This window comes from Tachypleus tridentatus, chromosome 13 (assembly GCF_004210375.1).
Source record: "Tachypleus tridentatus isolate NWPU-2018 chromosome 13, ASM421037v1, whole genome shotgun sequence".
Taxonomy (NCBI): domain Eukaryota; kingdom Metazoa; phylum Arthropoda; class Merostomata; order Xiphosura; family Limulidae; genus Tachypleus; species Tachypleus tridentatus.
In genome coordinates this window covers 19,876,532-19,894,020 of record NC_134837.1, presented here as the reverse complement: position 1 = coordinate 19,894,020, position 17,489 = coordinate 19,876,532, and the positions used below count along the sequence as shown (strand labels likewise).

General features: G+C 31.7%; 1 protein-coding gene across 10 annotated transcripts in view; it reads right to left on the bottom strand.

Annotated features, from left to right (window-relative positions):
* The window catches only part of LOC143236737 (lysine-specific demethylase 3-like), a 113,898-nt gene that overhangs the window by 84,499 nt on the left and 11,910 nt on the right, over positions 1–17,489 (bottom strand). For 5 of the 10 annotated variants that reach the window (XR_013019732.1, XM_076475202.1, XM_076475201.1 and 2 more), the window contains 2 exons: positions 13,261–13,367; positions 5,485–5,639 (listed from right to left, as the gene is read on the bottom strand). Coding sequence is in view for 7 of the 10 variants with exons in the window: in XM_076475202.1 (XP_076331317.1) it covers positions 5,485–5,639; positions 13,261–13,332 (227 nt within the window). In the remaining 3 variants the exon portion in view is untranslated. The remainder of the gene's footprint in view (positions 1–5,484; positions 5,640–13,260; positions 13,368–17,489) is intronic. The other 5 variants (XM_076475205.1, XM_076475204.1, XM_076475206.1 and 2 more) reach the window with 3 other exon arrangements.

Below are 17,489 nucleotides of genomic sequence, written 5' to 3'. Positions count from 1 at the left end.
CTTGCATACATACCATTAGTTTATCATGGTTACCAGATTAAATGATCCTAAGTATATAATGTTCTGCCAACTAAATATCAATCATTGTTGTTGTTAGTAGCCAAGTGATTAATCATTAATTAGTTTGTTTTGGTTTTCTACTATTATCCAGAAACCACACCAGAATATGATATCAATTTATACAGATCAAGCCACCTGACAACCCAAGGAGAGCATAAACATCATTTACCTCATCACTTACGAACGTGAAATAAAGTGCAAACAAACTTCAAAATTAAAATGTAGGAGTATAACAGACATGCAAGGCTCCAATAACACTGATCTACTTGTAAGTCCTCATAATATCAAAATACCTTACACTAAATTTAATAGTAAAATAATGGGATGTGAACTGCATATAATAAAACTAAAAATAAAAGAAACTTTCAACAACTGCCTAATGACACTCAGTCAACCTAGCATAGAAGTTGAAACTTAGATATCCTTCTCTAAAGATTTCAAATATTAAGTTTTAATGTGACAATCCTGAGCAAGTGAATAGCTCGACCTGAAGAATAAGGCTCAAATCACTACTGCCATAGTAACACAGACTTTGTCCTTTCTGAGACTTCCTTGAAGACAGCAGTATGTTAGCAAATACAATGTAGAATATATTCTAATTAGTAATAAGTATCAAGCAATCAAAATAGAGAGTAACTAATTAATTAATAGACTTAAGACAATCACACAAGTTATTTACCACAGCAAGAATATCTGATCTTCTTAAATGTTTAAATTTTCCTTCTTTTTTTTTAAAAGAAAAACAACAGGCTATAGACAATACAAAGGTGTATTTACTAATCTAAAAGACAAATTTTCAAAGTTTTTCTACCCTTTTCAAAAACTTGTTAGAGATGAGTCTTTATTGCTGTTCAAAGGTAGGCTATCCTTCAAACAATACATACTTCAAAAAGACATAAATTTGGCATAAAATTATTCGTTTTATGTAATTTTGAGACTGGAATGGTGTTGTATATAATAATATATACTGGACCAGACACTGATATGCCTAAAAATGACATATGCGGATTCTCTGAATCTATTGCAAAGAAACTTATAACACCATATGAAGACAAGGGCATCTTCTTTATACAGGAACGTTTATACAAGCCCTATATTATCATGTGATTTACAAGAAAAGAAAATTGGATCTTGTGGAACAGTAAAAGAAAATATGAACATTTCCAAAATTTTGAGAAAAAAATTGTTGCATGATGAATGTGAGAAAAAGAAATGTGAAAATATATTGGCACTCGGATGGCATGAGAAACATGATGTGCAATATGCTCACTACTTTTCACACAGGAAATGTGAAAAACAGTGACAAAATCAGTCATAAATCTAATGAACCAGTAAGGAAACCTGACTTTGTATTAGACTATACTTGTAACATGCATTTGATTGACATAGCAGACATCCAAATAATTACAATGGAAAGCAAAAAAAAATCTGCAAAATGGTACAAAATATCTTTTCTTTCATATGATTGACATTGTAATACTAAATTCATATAAATTTTATTTGGTAAAAACAGAAAATAACATATTAACTCTAGAAAAACTTAAGTAAAAAAGTAATTAGTCAACTACTTGATAAACGCAATACAATATCTGCAAAACAACATGAGCGATAATCAACCCAAAATATAGATGGACTACTCGCCACATATGTATGGAAATACATTCCTCAGCACGTCTCCAATGAGAGCAAGGAAGAAATGGCAACATATATGTCATGTATGCATGGATACCAATCAAAGCTAACAGTGGAGAAAGTATGTAACAACATGGTGTCCTGAGTGCAAAGTAGGTCTATGTCTGGAAGATTGCAAATAGTGGAAAGTACATAAATTCTATTATATATATACATAGATGCAGATTAGTGAAATTAAATAATTACATCCAAAGGAAGCCAAATAAGTAAACAAAATCATGTGAAAGAACTGCATTAAAAAAAAGCAAATCCCAACCACTGATTAACTACATTATAACCATAACTTTTTAGGCCATAAAAGAAACACGTTAAAATAAAACAAAATATGCCGCATTTTTTTAATGTAACTCATCGGCATACGTAAAAACTAATCATAAAAATTGCACATTCTACCAATTTTTTGCAGCCTGGGCAATATCCACACATATTTGCATACTTAAAGGGTTAAAGAAGTTTAACTCTTACAGTATTTACAGCACAAAACCAGAGACACTTAAAAGCTAAATATCAAATACAAAGTAAGAAATATCAAATCCATTAGGAAATTTAAACAGGAAAAGGAATTATGATGATTCTAAAAATTAGTAATTAGAGTGATGGTTACCATGAATGTTTTGCTTGATGATTTGAATTTGAATTTATAGTACAAACATTTACTGGTACCGTGTTTTAATGCATATAAATAGTATTCACTTCAAAGCCATCTTTCTACACATTGTTCATCAGCTTTTGACTTAAGATAATTTAATCCACAAAAGAAACAATGCTTTCAGATCCTTGTTTTATTTTCCCCTCTATCTCATGGTTTTAGTTACTTCTTGTAAGAAAATTCAGTAGTTCAGTAAGAAAATTCACACATACACATCCTAGTTTTCATTGAAAGTATACCACAAAAATTTAACACCATAATGTACAAAAAATACAGTCATGTTCCTTTCTTATAGATTATCATGACTGTTATATGTAAAAACTAGAAGTTTTGAAAAGTAACAAAGTAACCATGACTGATGAATGTCACAATGTTATTTATTAAAATTCATGTTACATTTCTGGAATAAACTTGTATGCTCTTGGTATAAAACCTTGGTTAAAACTAAAATCTTGTCTCATAAGCATCAAACAAAATACATTACTACAAAGTTGGATCAATCCAATGATTCTCCTCAATATGATAACAAAGGTGTAGTCATTCCATCAATATAGACTTGGTTCTTATTTATTATATGTAATGAAATACTTAATTGTGCTGTTTCAGAAAACTCTAAAACAGAAAATAGCTTTTATGCTCTGAAATCAACAAACAAATTATGCAAATTTTCTTCAAACATCAGTAGTAGCATTTCTAAGAAACATGATTTAAAGCAAGTGTTGTGCATAATGAAATATTTTGTATGAAAATAAACAAGGACAATGTGCATATTTTTTGTTTCTATTAACTTTTGTTAGACAAAGTATTTCACGTCATGGAACTTACCTTTTTGTTTGACATTTTGATAAAATAGGTATTTTGGATAATGAAGTAATTTTAAAGGTACATTTAGATCAAAAAATAAAATTATAATAAACAGAAAGTTTAAAACTAAATCATTGGATCTGATGATTGTTATATTCAGTTTTACTAAGTTTGATTTCCTAGTAACAAAGGCTTTCAGTAGTTCTACAATTTACTGCATGCAAATGGTAAGATCTGTTCAGCATTCTTCCTGTATACACTATATGACAACAGTATAAAGTACTGTGTTTTAACTGTGACTATGTTTTATTATAATGTACAATTTTATTAACAAGACTACAGTTGCTTAATACACAGAGGTTCTCAATCTGTCATCTGCAGGCTCCCTTCAGATAGTTAATGAAAAGTTTGCTTAATATGGTTTGGTTTGTTTTGACTTTCGCGCAAAGCTACTCAAGGGCTATCTGCACTATCTGTTCCTAATTTAGCAGTGTAAAACAAGAGGGAAGGCAGCTAATCATCATCATCCACCACCAACTCTTGAGCTACTCTTTTACCAATAAATACTAAGATTGACTGTCACATTAGAACACCCCCACGGCTGAAAGGGCGAGCATGTTTGGTGTGACCCCGCGACCCTCAGATTATGAGTCGAGTGCCTTAACCACCTGGCCATGCTGGGCCACCTAGTATGGAAAGAAAGCAGCAACATAGTGTATAAACCCCTTTAAGGTATGCTTTGAATTTAAAAAAAAATTAAAGTGGTTCATACACATAATGTTTGATAGTGGTTGGCCAACAATAAATTAAACATAGGGTAAGGATTCCAAAACCAAAGTCAATTTAGCATATTCTTTGTAACATTAATTACTTTCTTTGAAAGTTTTGTTTTATTTCAAATGTTTAAGAATAAGTTATTTATGGATACAATTTCCTATGAGCTGAGCTAATTATTAGCAATGCCATAATTTCTTTACTCATCTGTAGGACACACTGGTGTTATTAACAAGAGTGAAAGTTCAGCAACTGTCAAATCCTTTACACTTTACACTTTCTGTAGCAAACCAAACTATCACATAGTTTCAATGGATGTGCTATATTGGACCAAATTTCAAGGCAATCTATTAAGAAATATATATGAGATATCAAATCGATAATTTTTATTGTATTTTTCCTTTCCTTTCTTCATACCAAAAGTATGGAAACTACTTGACAGAAAAATATACTTAACTTTCCTGGAATTCTTTTTAGTTTGTTACACCATTAGATCTTTAAAATCTACAATCAGATGTCAAAGTTGGTCTAAATGTAAGCAAGAAATGCAAAGTTTAGCAATAACAAACAATGCAATTTTGACCAAAACTTTTGCACGCACATATGCAAAAACATCACAAGTTATTGGACTGAATTTTTTCACACAGCTTCATATAAGAGAAAGATTGACCATTTTTTGTCATGTGTATTAAATTTTTTCAAGTCTGGTACAATGATAAATTTTTATAATTTACAATTAGAAGTCTAATTTGGTATAAATATAATGCACATGTTCAAAATTATTAAAAAAATCTGCCCAAATTTAATGAAAATCTTTGTGTATGTCTGTGCAAAAAGTCACGTTAGCTACTGATGTAACATTTTTACTACAGCTTTACCTAAGAATAAGAGTGAATTATTCTTTGTCATTTTGATTAAAGATGGCTGATTTAGAGCAGCAAGACTATAGGATGAAAGCACGGAAAATACATAAGTACCGATTAGACAAAGCAAACTAGATTAGTACTTTGTAGCTCAAGTTTTCAAAACAATCATACAGATGGATGTTTACTATTCATTGCCAACTTTAAAGCAAACATTTGATAAATTAAAAAATAAATTTCTCTGAACAAATGAAAATTTAACATCACGATATTAGCTAAAGCAATTATTGCAACTGGTGATGCTTGATACGGTTTAACCAGCAACATGCAAGTGTCGAAAATAAACTGTTAATCTAGTTTTCATGGCTACGTTTATATAATTAATAATAATTTTACAGCAAATATTCATTAATTAATTAATGTAGTTACAAGTCTGGCTGCCAATTTTGATTTCATCCCATTAAGTCATGCACTCACTCATTTTTGGCAGCATTACATGTAAGGTGTTTTTAATTAGATACTTTAGTTGATCTAATCCACACCAACTAATGAGTTGTTAATAGTAAAAAAAAACATGTCTCCTGGACAGTTACTTGTGATTGACAAAAGATGGATATAAACTAATTTTACCCACATACTTACAGTATGTTTTGGCTTTCTTCTTTAGTTTTCAATTCAGCTGATGTTATGCACATTTGCTGAAAAGCTTGGTAGCCATACAGATTGAAGTTATGCTCTAAAGTGGGACAAGTTTGCACTAAAACCTCCGGCTTTATCTCAGCAGTGTTTCTTGTAGACTATCAGAGAGAGAAAATAACCTCACTTGCAGTTTCTTTCCCCTCATAAAGTTCTTAGTAACCCATTTTTATTTTATATAATTCCAAAATTATAAGACAGTTCTAACATTAAAGAGAAATTATCCTTACACCATGACACAAAATTCCCAAATGTGACAACCCCATTTATAAACTATAGAATTACTCATGCCATCATTCTTAAATTAATTTAATGTTTACTATAACTCAAGTACAATTTAATAAACCTTGTGCTATAAAAATGTACCTCTCACTGAATGGTTGGTTGGTGTTTATTGGCACTAAGCAACTAGGATATCCATGTCAAACACTGGTGAAAAGGAAAAGATAAAAGTATTATAAAAGGTAAAAAAAAGAATAAAGCTAAAACAAAACAATGCCCAGAAATCAGATGTTTAAGTAGAATTAAAAAGATCAATGGCCCTTAAAATTTAAAACACAATTGAAGTGGACAGTGTCACATCGCCAATGATACTGTTCAACATCAAGGGTGAACCCATGGTAAAAACATGTCTAAAATGGTGCCATTGCTCACAGCCATAACAATGACACAACAGTAAAACATGGGCTATTATGACTTAAGTGTCACAAAGACCACACACTGGTGGATCAATCCCAAATAGAATAAAACAATGAGCTACAAAACTGTGAGTAATGCATAGTTAGGACAACTTCTTCCTTCTGATCCTTATGGAAACAAGACAGCCAAAGAACAACAGAATGTTTGGTTTCGAAAATTTTGTTAAAGCACTGCTCACTCCAAGTTAACTGCAAACTGGCACAAAGCCAAGCTTTCAATACAGGACCATAGTCCATATACAGGATAGGCACAGCTTTGATGGCACCAGAGCAGACAGATTTAACTGCAGTGTCAGTGAGTTTGTTCCTGTGAATACCAACCAACATGGCCATAAGAAAGAGAAATCTGGGCCAGTCATTATTGAATATCAACAAGTACAGGGTGAGAACTAATGCTAAGCAATTCCAGAGCCAATATAGATCTAAGATAGTTGATATAAATTGCAGTGAATGCAGAAACTGTATAGGGTATCTTGTGAACAATCTTCAAGCTATAACAAACCATGGCAGATCCCACAGATTCACCAGATTTCAAACTATCTGTATAAATAGGAATGGAAAAATGGCAAATGGGATCCAGTATCTCCAAAACTGAAATCCTGGCAGAATCAGAAACTACTGATCCATACTGCAGTTTGGATCTAATAAGGGCAGGTGGAAGAGAGAATACAGAGGATATTCAGTGCCCTCAACACTTCACATGTAGAAGAGTGATGTGAGAAATGAAAGTTAACTTTCTGTAAAAGATAATCCCCAATAACTTTGCCTCAGAGACCACAGGAAGAACAGCATCACCAAGATGGAGCTCAGGATCAGGGTGTATACTATACCCACTGGCAACAAAGTGCAAGCAAACAATTTTGGAGAAAGGAAAGGCAAAACTATACACTGTGGTCCACTTCAACAAGGAAATGAGGGCAGTCTAAAGTTGCACACTCAAGAAACCTCATGTTCAACAATCAGCATAAGATGTTGACACAGAGCCCATTTGCAACAGTAGAAAATTGTGCAGTGATAGCATTAATCTTGATAATGAAAAGTGTGACACTCAAGACACAGCCCTGAGTGACTCCAAGTTCCTGTAGAAAAGAATGGGGAAGTGTTGAATTCACATGGACTTGGAATCACCTATCCAGTAAAAAATTAAGAAGGAAAAATGAAAAAATGGCCACATAAACCATATGAATGGAGGTCCCACAAGATAGCATACTTCCATATAATATCATATGTCTTCTCAAGGTCAAAGAACATGGTGACAAGTCAAATCATGTGGTCTATGGTGAAGTGCTGTCAATGGAACCCACATTGAGTGGGCAAAAAAAAGTTGTTTGATTCGAAGAACCAAACAAGATGAGCATTAGCCATCCTCTCGAAGACCTTACAGAGACAGCTAGTCAAGGCAATTGAATGACAGTTAGAGAAACGAAGGAAAATAGCTCAGTGTTAAGTATCAGGAAAACCATTCTCCTGCCAGACCCAGTTACAAACAATCAGAAGATTAGCAAGAAAGACAGGAGAGAGATGGTGCAGCATCTCACAATGAATATCATCAAATCCAACTGATATATTGCCAGACCAATGAAGAGCAAGCTTGAGTCCCACCAGTACAGAGGGGGTGATTATAATCACAGAAATAACTGGCCAAAAAGGAAAGAGGTGATCACTCTCCCCAAAATTTGATGGTCAAGAAGGCAGGGGAAGAAACAGAAGTTCTAGATGCTCAAAAAACTCTCACTGAGAGTATGGGTCATACTCTCAACATCAGTAATTTCCTGGCCATTGGAGAGCAAGATGGAAATGGGATGGGAAGTAAACTTTCTACAGACCTTCCTATAAGATTTTGAAACTTATAGTAGAAGAAATACTAGTTGTGAACTTAAACCAACATTCCTTTTGGCTTTGATGTCTAACCTGCCATGCACTGGCGTGGGCCTGCTGGAAAGCAGTGCAGTTTGAAAGAGTGGAATAATGGTAAAAGGTATTCCAGGCCCATTTCTGAGCATTCTGTGCCTCTTGGCAGGGAGGCTTCCATCATGGACGAGGATACCACGACAAAGATGTCAAGTTCTTAGGAATAAGCTGCCTGTATAATAGTCAATCATTGCTACTACACAGCCATCTATTAATGGCAGTCAGACAACAACAGGATCAAGTTTAGAGAGAAAAGTGAAAGAGAACCAGTTGACTTAGCCTAACTTCTATTAACCACACGTATCAAGTGTTATCAACCATGGATAATTTCCCTCAAAATGATAGGAAAATAATCACTGCCCCATGGATCACTGTCAACCCTCCTAGAAAAGCAAAAGTGAAGGGAAGCAGTTAGAGATCAATGATAATAAAAGACTGACTAAGCATATCAAAATAAGTATAAGATCCAGTATTAAAGAGAGAAAGGTTGTCATCCAAGAGCATACCCTACCAATCAATATCAGCACCACCCCAGAGAGGATTGTGTCCATTAACGTTCCCCAGGATTAAATAAGGAGACAACAACTGGTCAATCAAGGTGTGATTAATCATAAATGTCACCAGAAAACAGATAGAGAGAGAGCAAACAGTGATAGTACAATCCAAGGAAACATCGGTGGCAATGGCATTCAAGGGTGTAGAGAGCTGCAAAGACAAGGTGAACACTTGCTAGTCAACTAGCAAGGTACAGGATTTGATGCTGGTGGTTACTATGTTACAGTATTGTCTATGCATGATCATTTACCAATAAGTTGTTTTACTTTTCCTTTTTAAAGTATTGGATTATCAATAATAAATAGAGTAAAATTCAGTGCCGACTTATCTTTCCTGCCATGGAGTCCTATGAGATGCACTACAATGTCAAACAAGAAACTGCAATAATGCCAGAGTAACCTAAGAATACAGAACCTTCCCTGGGAAATCCTCTCACATTGTACAGAAATCCACCTTGAGGGCCTTGTCATTCATTCTCAAGGCAGGAAAAGAGCTCGACAAATACTGTTACTTTAGAAACAAGTAACAAAAAACAAGCTGTTTCAAAACAAATCCTTCACAGAGAGAAACATTACGAATCCTAGTTAACACATTTTGAAACTGCTATCTTGAAAAATAACCTATTAATGTGACATGGGGAAATGCATCTCAGAGCAGGTTCTGTTGAAATTTATATTACCAAATGCAACAAAATCTGTAGACAAGTAGAGTTAATTATAAACATGCTTTGTCAGCTTTTAAGAAGTGTTCACATCATAATAATTGTGCACAATATTGTAATTAGGCTTTACAAACTTTATAAAAATACATCCTTCAGTGATGTCGAGAAAACCCGCTTGAAGAGAAAAATATATATGTAAAAATGGCTCGTTTTGGGTTGAGAAAATATTTTATGAGCCGTTTTTTACATATATATTTTTCAAATGCATCATTTATAAACAGTGACCTGTTTCAAACTAAATTACGAAACAAAAAATATATCCTTTACACATAAGTCAAAGAATGAGGTATATATATATATATATATGTGCACTCATTCTTTATAGGGTAATGAAAAGAAAAAAACAAACAAATTGGTATATAAATACCAATGTTTAAAAACTAAAATATGAAAACAATTTTAAAGCAAATTACCTAAAAATACTTTGAATAACAAATTATTACCAAAAATATATCATGTTTTAACTTATGTTTAAGAAAATAAAACTTCATATCCAAGAATATTTAGATATCCTTGTCTAATAAACTTTTAACTACACTTAACTTTTCATCAAAGTAAGTTTTGTAAATAGAACTAAAAATTAGCCAAATAATTAATATAGATAATTTAAACATACCAACGTAATAAGGAACATATAATCTCTTAAAACAAAAAATGAATACTTATTAGAAGGTATGTTATATGCACTTGTCTAAAAATAACATGGAGCTTCACTTGGTGATTACAATAACTGGAAGTACACTGCACAAAACACTGAGATTTATATGATATTGTAGCTGTGATATTGTAAAAATCACTGTTACTAAACAATTATAACTTCTTGTTTATTAGTCTATTTGTATGGAAATCAGGTATCTGATACTGCAGATAGCTTCATTTTGTTTATTCTCATAAATTAACATTTGAAATAGAAGTCTTTAAATCTTTACAGTTCATGCCATTTTGTTTCAATATAAAGTGTGGGCATGACAAACAGCACCAGCAGTGTAGCATCAATATTGTATGCTTAAAACTCAGTGTTCATAAAGGCTGTTACTCAGTATTTTAAGTAACAGAATGCAATACATCTATAAATAACATTCTTTATACACTTGATGAAATTAAGTCCAGTGACTGAACACTTTTTTAACCATACATTCTTTATCTGTATAATTAGTATTTTAAGAAATAAAAGAGTATAATATTATTTTAGCCAACACATTATACTTGCCACACATTTCCAATGAAGTGTTTTGCTCAATCTGGAACTCTTCAGGCTGACTGGGATACAACAGACACAGTAGTGGTCAATAAACTATTTATGTAAGCCATTTGTTACAACAAAAATTGTTATAAACCTTTCTAATCCTTAAAAATCCCTAAGGGACTAGATAACAAATGCAGTATGAAAACATATAATATGTTTAATACTGATGTCTTATGAGAAGTATAGTTAATTATAATCCTGCTTTATCAGCTTGCGAAAGACTTTCACAACATAATAACTGTGCATTGTCCATTCAGCCAATTCCTTTCTCAAGAAATGTGTCGATCATCTTAAGAAGGAAGGGGTAGGCATTATCACCCATTAGATTAAAGTCAAAAGCAACTTCATTGTAATATGGAAGAATAAAAGATTAAACATTGTAGTTCCTACAATATGTAGCATTAACAATACCAATATACATCATACTTCCACTTGTTACCTATTACAGGTTTGTATGAAAAGGAGGTGGATTTATTTCTAGATTCTTTCCAGGTGATTATATGCCTAGTTTATAGCTTTAGAAGAAAGCACAATAGAACTATAAAAAGAACAATGACCCATATTTTATTGATTCAATGGAAGCGCTCTTAGCAACAATGTAGGCAACACACTTTGAGCTATACTGAGGACATAATGAATCATTTTATGTTCTGTCCTACAGATTAGCAGTCATCTGTTTATCATGTTGTGAATGATGGTTTGCATCACCCAGATGTTCAAGAAAATGTATTCATAGTTTAAAAGTACTCTTGCTTTCTGCTGTGACACTTTAAACCCTTGTAGCAACAACCTGCTAAAATTGGCCAACATCCTATGACCTCCCCAAGGTAAAAATTAATGTCTTCTTTGATGATAGCTATGATTCATGAACAAAGATTGGTGCACTTTGTCTCATGACCCACCTGTACTGACAAACAGTTGCCATCAAAATGTACTTGCAATCAAACTGTTATATCATCTCAATGTTGATTTGTTAACTTGAAAAGAAATATTTAGATAAATTTTCAATATTCACTTCTCTGTCACATAATGCATCTTACACTCCAAATTCATCTTTATAATTTTCGTTGTTCCCTAACATTTAAAAAAACAAACTACAGGTACTTACAAGCCAGAATACAAAATTTGAACCTCTGACCTTCTTGAGTTTTTGCAATATCCATAAATATTGCAAATACTCCTCCCATTTTATCATAGGTCTCAAGGCACTTATCAAAACTGCTTGTACTTGTTTGATGGACATCTTTATAACAAAAAAAAAAGGATTTTCCTTCCACAAAAACTTATTATGATTATTTCTTTTTGTCAGACCTATGTAAGTAACAGGCCTCATTCTTTGTGATTGTTGTGTTCAGTTCTGAGCAGGTAGCTGATTTTTAAACTACTTATAGCTTAATTAAAAAGTTAGTTAAATTACAGTAGTTTTGGGTCATTCTATTCTTATGCATATTTTTTGTGCTCTACAATGCACATATGAAAGCTAAATGAATTATAATTTGAACAACCAACAAAGCGAGAAAAATAACTAGGGATAATGAAACATAAGTGTAAACAAGCATCAATATCTTATATGATAAATTTCATGTTTCTAATGTATTACATGTTTTAGCTAAAATATAAAAACTTCTTACAAATTAAAATGTTGAAATGAGGAATATGAGCTCCCAAGTTCAAATTATGTGCAATTTGATTAATTGGCTTACTTATGTGTGTCTATGTGTGTGTGTGTGTGTAGAGAGATGACATACACTCATGATGTGATTTATTGCTTTTCAAGGAGTATTAAACATCTGCTCTAGAACAAAAGTCTGGCAACAAAACAGTAAAATTATTAAAAAACTCATGAAAACATTAACAGTTGAAATTGTTATAATCATACTGAAGATCTGATGAGAAGTGATGCATTCAAAGAAAAATGGCATTATTCATTCTATTTCATATTCCACTATACATTTCAATGTATAATGATCAATCTGATATAGTTGGTGTTTGGACAGATAAAATAGCAAATAGTTTTACCAAACAAAAAAAAACCTGAATTTCATTTAAGAGATTCTAGAGATTGTGAGAATGAAATACAAATAAGTAGTGTTATTGTTAATATTAAAATGACATTTAATTCATAAATGTTTCGTAAATTTACAAACACATCTGCAGCATGAATATCTTTTATTAATTAATCTTATTCTTTGTGTGTGATACAGCTCTAATATTTGCTAAAATCTTGCCTAATTTTGTGAAAGCACGCTTAGTACCTTCAATTATAGTATGTGTAGTTTCACAGGTGGATAATCCTATATACGTAAAGTAAAAATTCCCTTTTGGCATATGAAACAAGACTGTATTAGTCCAATAGATACATCATCAGTTGATTAACCAAAAATTCAGATCATACAACTAACAATCATACACCTGATCTACATAAAAATAAACTAGGAGTAGGATGGTAATTTAGGACATGGTTTTTATTGTTATAACCATTAAAAATTCTTATTCTGCCTTTGTTGTAATAGTGCATATGAAGTTACTCATTATCGAAGCTGATAATAAAACAGCCTTATGAACTTGAGCAGTTTCTACACAATACTTACTTCTGATGATATACAGGTCTGTTGTTTCTGCTGTTCTCCACACTTCTCTTGGTGTTGGTTTCCAGATAGCATTCGATCAAATGCTTTTTTCAACTGTTCATCTTCTGCTATGGGACGACAAAACATATAACTGATACTTATTAGGATCTATTAATCTGCTTACGTTCTATAAAACAAAACACCTTTATTAATATCAACAATTTGTTTACTACAGCAATGCAACAAGCCAAGTCAGTATCAGTAGATCTATTTAAACACTATAAAAATTGAACCAGTTAGCAATATAAGTCTGCTGGTTACCTATAAAACAGAGCTAGTTGGTAAAATTATTTCCATTTATCACTGCTGTAATATTAATACTGCATATCCATCTGCTTTTGCAATCCTAGAAGATAATGGACTAGTAAGTAACATCACCAGTTTGTCTTTTGTTATAGTACAACAAATAACAAACTAGCATGTTACAACATCTGTACCTCTACTTCTGCAGTCCTTTATAAGAAAACACTACCCTTATAAGCATTGTCATATACCATAGTAAAGCCATATTAGACTAGTGTAACATAGCAGGCTGTGTTAAAAGGTACTTAATTAATCAACAATATGATACAAAAAGTTGACTGATAATAATGTTTTCTAGTAACTATTTAGTAACAGTTGAAGGTCCATATACTGTAATCAAACTATTGGTGTTTCTCTGTCATGATTTTTATTATTATGTTTATTAGGTATGTTTAATCAATTCAATTAAAACAACAGATCATTAACCTGCTTGGAATGGTGACAATTAAATTTGTTTTGCAAGATTGGAAGATCCCTAACATAAGTTCAGGTTACAGTTAGACTTTATTTTTCCTAATACCACAGGAAAAGAGAAGAAAAGTAATTATAAACTTACATTATCATCAGAGTTGACTGATATAATCTATTACCTATAAGTGTTTTCTTACAGCAAAGCCACATTGAACTATCTGCTGAACCCACCAAGGGGAATCAAACCCCTGATTTTAGTGTTGTAAATCCATAGACTTACCACTGTACTAGCAGGGGGCCTATTACGTATAAGCAGTAATTACATCAATATCACGTAAAACTAATCAATGAAATGAAATTGGTGTTTTCAATTATTATTATTTTTTTTTATTATGCCAACAGTTGATTAAATGAAGTTACAAATATATCTATTACTATAAAAATAGCTACTTACACGAGGTTTCCAATCATTACTATTTGATTATTATTGCTATTCAAGTTATTCAATAATGCCAACACAATGCTCAACATCACCTTTTTGGTTTTTTATTGTTGTTGAATTGCTGACTAGAGAAAAGACAGTTGGCTTGCAATAACTACTAGCAACTTTTTTTGTTGCTGTTCATGGTAAACTGCTGGTTAAGGGAAGATATTAGGTGAATTTTTTCTTCTCATATGTATCACTTACTGCTGCTACTAAACATGGCATTTTTTAAACCTATTTATTATAGTTCATTTAGAAATTCTAATAAATTTTAGAAGCCTTGGGATGTTCTGTGCAAGTGACACACACACACACACACACATACATATATATATATAAAAAAATCTGTGTGTCTGTTACCTAACTACTCTTAGGTCACTAGGCCAATCTCAACCACACTGAGATGATAGTATGGAACAAAAAGCATGTTAAAGTAAGGTTCATAACCTCCTTTACACACCATTACTGCTATTATAGAAATTTAATATCTTTAATGTATATTAACTTATCATGACTCAAATCCTTAAATAAATAAATAAAACTTAAATTTTCTATAGAACAACATACACACAGTGTGTGAGAAGACACAAAAGTCTTGTATATTTCAGAGAGTGCTCAAACACACTCTATGGAGGACTGCAGAGAAAAAAATTGGTTGCCACTATTGCAATAATACACCTAGTAACTATCACTTCATTTTCTCTTACCTGACTTTAAATTACTGAATCATGTATTCTACAGAAAAATGTACAATCTTTATGAGGAATAGCTGCTCTGATTTATGATACAATTATAGAGATAAGTTATTACACTTTCAGTTGTAAAGATATGTCTTTATGAAATGTCACCCACATTGTCAATGCCCAAACTAACAATTTTACTGCATGTATGTAAGAAAACACATTTGTTGTTGTTGTAATTTTAATACTTATATAAATTCTTCCAAGATACAGCAGCCAAACTTTACTTGGTTTCTGTCACAAACAAAAGCAATGTAATACTATTGTTGCAATAAGTTAAATACTGTGTGTGAAAGAGAGAGAGAAAGAAACAGATAGACAGGGTTTTTTAATTGACTATGCATATGTATGTTGTCAGTTTCTTTATGTAAAGATGGATTAGATTCTTTACAGTAGGTGTCTGTAACTTGTTAGCAATAAACTTCAACAATTAATAAACAACATACAGTTTATTTGTTTTAAAATAATATATTAAAAGAAGTTAAACATATATACAAATGTTATTTACCCTTTTGGTTACTACAGTTGTATCCAGAGCTTTAAAAAATTATCTTTTTTCATAAAGTCCACACAGGCTGGTTAAATTACTTTAGAACAAACTTGACAAGATTAATTGTTCTTCTCTTCTCTGTTGTTACAATACAATTTGCAATAACATCACTTCAGAAATAGCCACTATACACTCTTTATGGTTAAACTTAAAATTACTCAGTCTAGATCTATCTCTAATTAAACTAACTTTTGTTCAGATATTTATAGCCTGAGTGAGACCTAGAACTTTCTATTCACTACGAGATATTATGATGAAATAATACTTAATTAAAATGATAAGAAAACCTGAAAAGTTCTAATCACATGACAATAATAAAACAAGTGCCAATTCACAATAAACTACACAATGCACGAGTTATACACAGTTACATAAACAAACCTGCAATAAACTATCATTTCTAAAAACAACTAAATTTAACACTAGTGCTTTAATTAATCCATTTATGCCATAACACTGGCATTAAACTTAAACAGTCGTATATATACATAACATACACACAAGTACTTTTGAGTTTTAGGGGTATAAATTTTTAAATGTTCTTAAATTTGTATGTTATACTATAATATGCTTCTGCAGTGCTAAAAGAATCTATTGAATCTATCCAGTTGCAATATGTCACCCCACTACTGCAGTCCTACAAAAAACAAATTAGTTTTAAACACCATACGCCCAACCCCTTCTGTAAGTTGAAAAACAATAAAAAATAATTAATGTTTTTTTTGTTATGAGCAATTATCTTGGAATTTATTCAACATAAAATGATGAAAATTATAAATACATACTTTCTATTAGCTTCAGCATCTATAAATTTTATTCTGTTTATTTTTTAAGTACTCCTTGGGCTTGCTTTACAAGAACTGGACTTAAACTGTCAGCCCCAGATGTAATATTAACTCATTTACCTGAAATATAATCAACACAATTATAAATGAATCAGTCATGAACCTTAATTTTGAATGTCTATCAAATGACTTGCTTTTTTTCCCACTAGCATATTTGAAACTGCTACTAGCAACATTATATTTTTCCAAAACTAATTGGTTCAATTAGTTTATGTATTAAATGTTGTTATATATGTGTAGGTCCTATTTGTGTGTGTAAATCTCATGTATAAATTCTTTTAAAATATGTTTGATTATCAGAATTCATTTCAGTTACATGTACTTAGTTTTGGTTTGTGGTTTAGTAAACACTCCCAAAGAAGCTGTAAAATGAAACATTGAGAGTGTAATTAACCTACAACATACCTGTATTTCTTTCTATTATTACTATTCAGAATGTTTCCCAGGTGTTCAATGCAGAGCATGCTAACACTTTTATGTATCAATTTTACAAGCCAAGAAGACCTGAACCACTTAACCTTTATAAAGGTGGATCACAGCCATATAATCAGTATCATAATCTAAGAAACAATACCTAACAGTAAATACTTATCTTTAGCTCTGGAAACGTGCTCCTGAAATTCATAAATTAATAATAACTTTATATAAAACACTGACATTACACTTAAACCAATCACTAATGCCATGAACTTTATCTTATATTACAACAACAGTATAACTGGGAAACCTTCTGCCTATCAACAGATAAATCCAAAACCTACCTTTTCAAATCATGGCATAAATTTAAATCTATCACAGACAAAAAATCAAACATCATAAATAAAATTTAATATAATAACAACACTGCCACATTATTA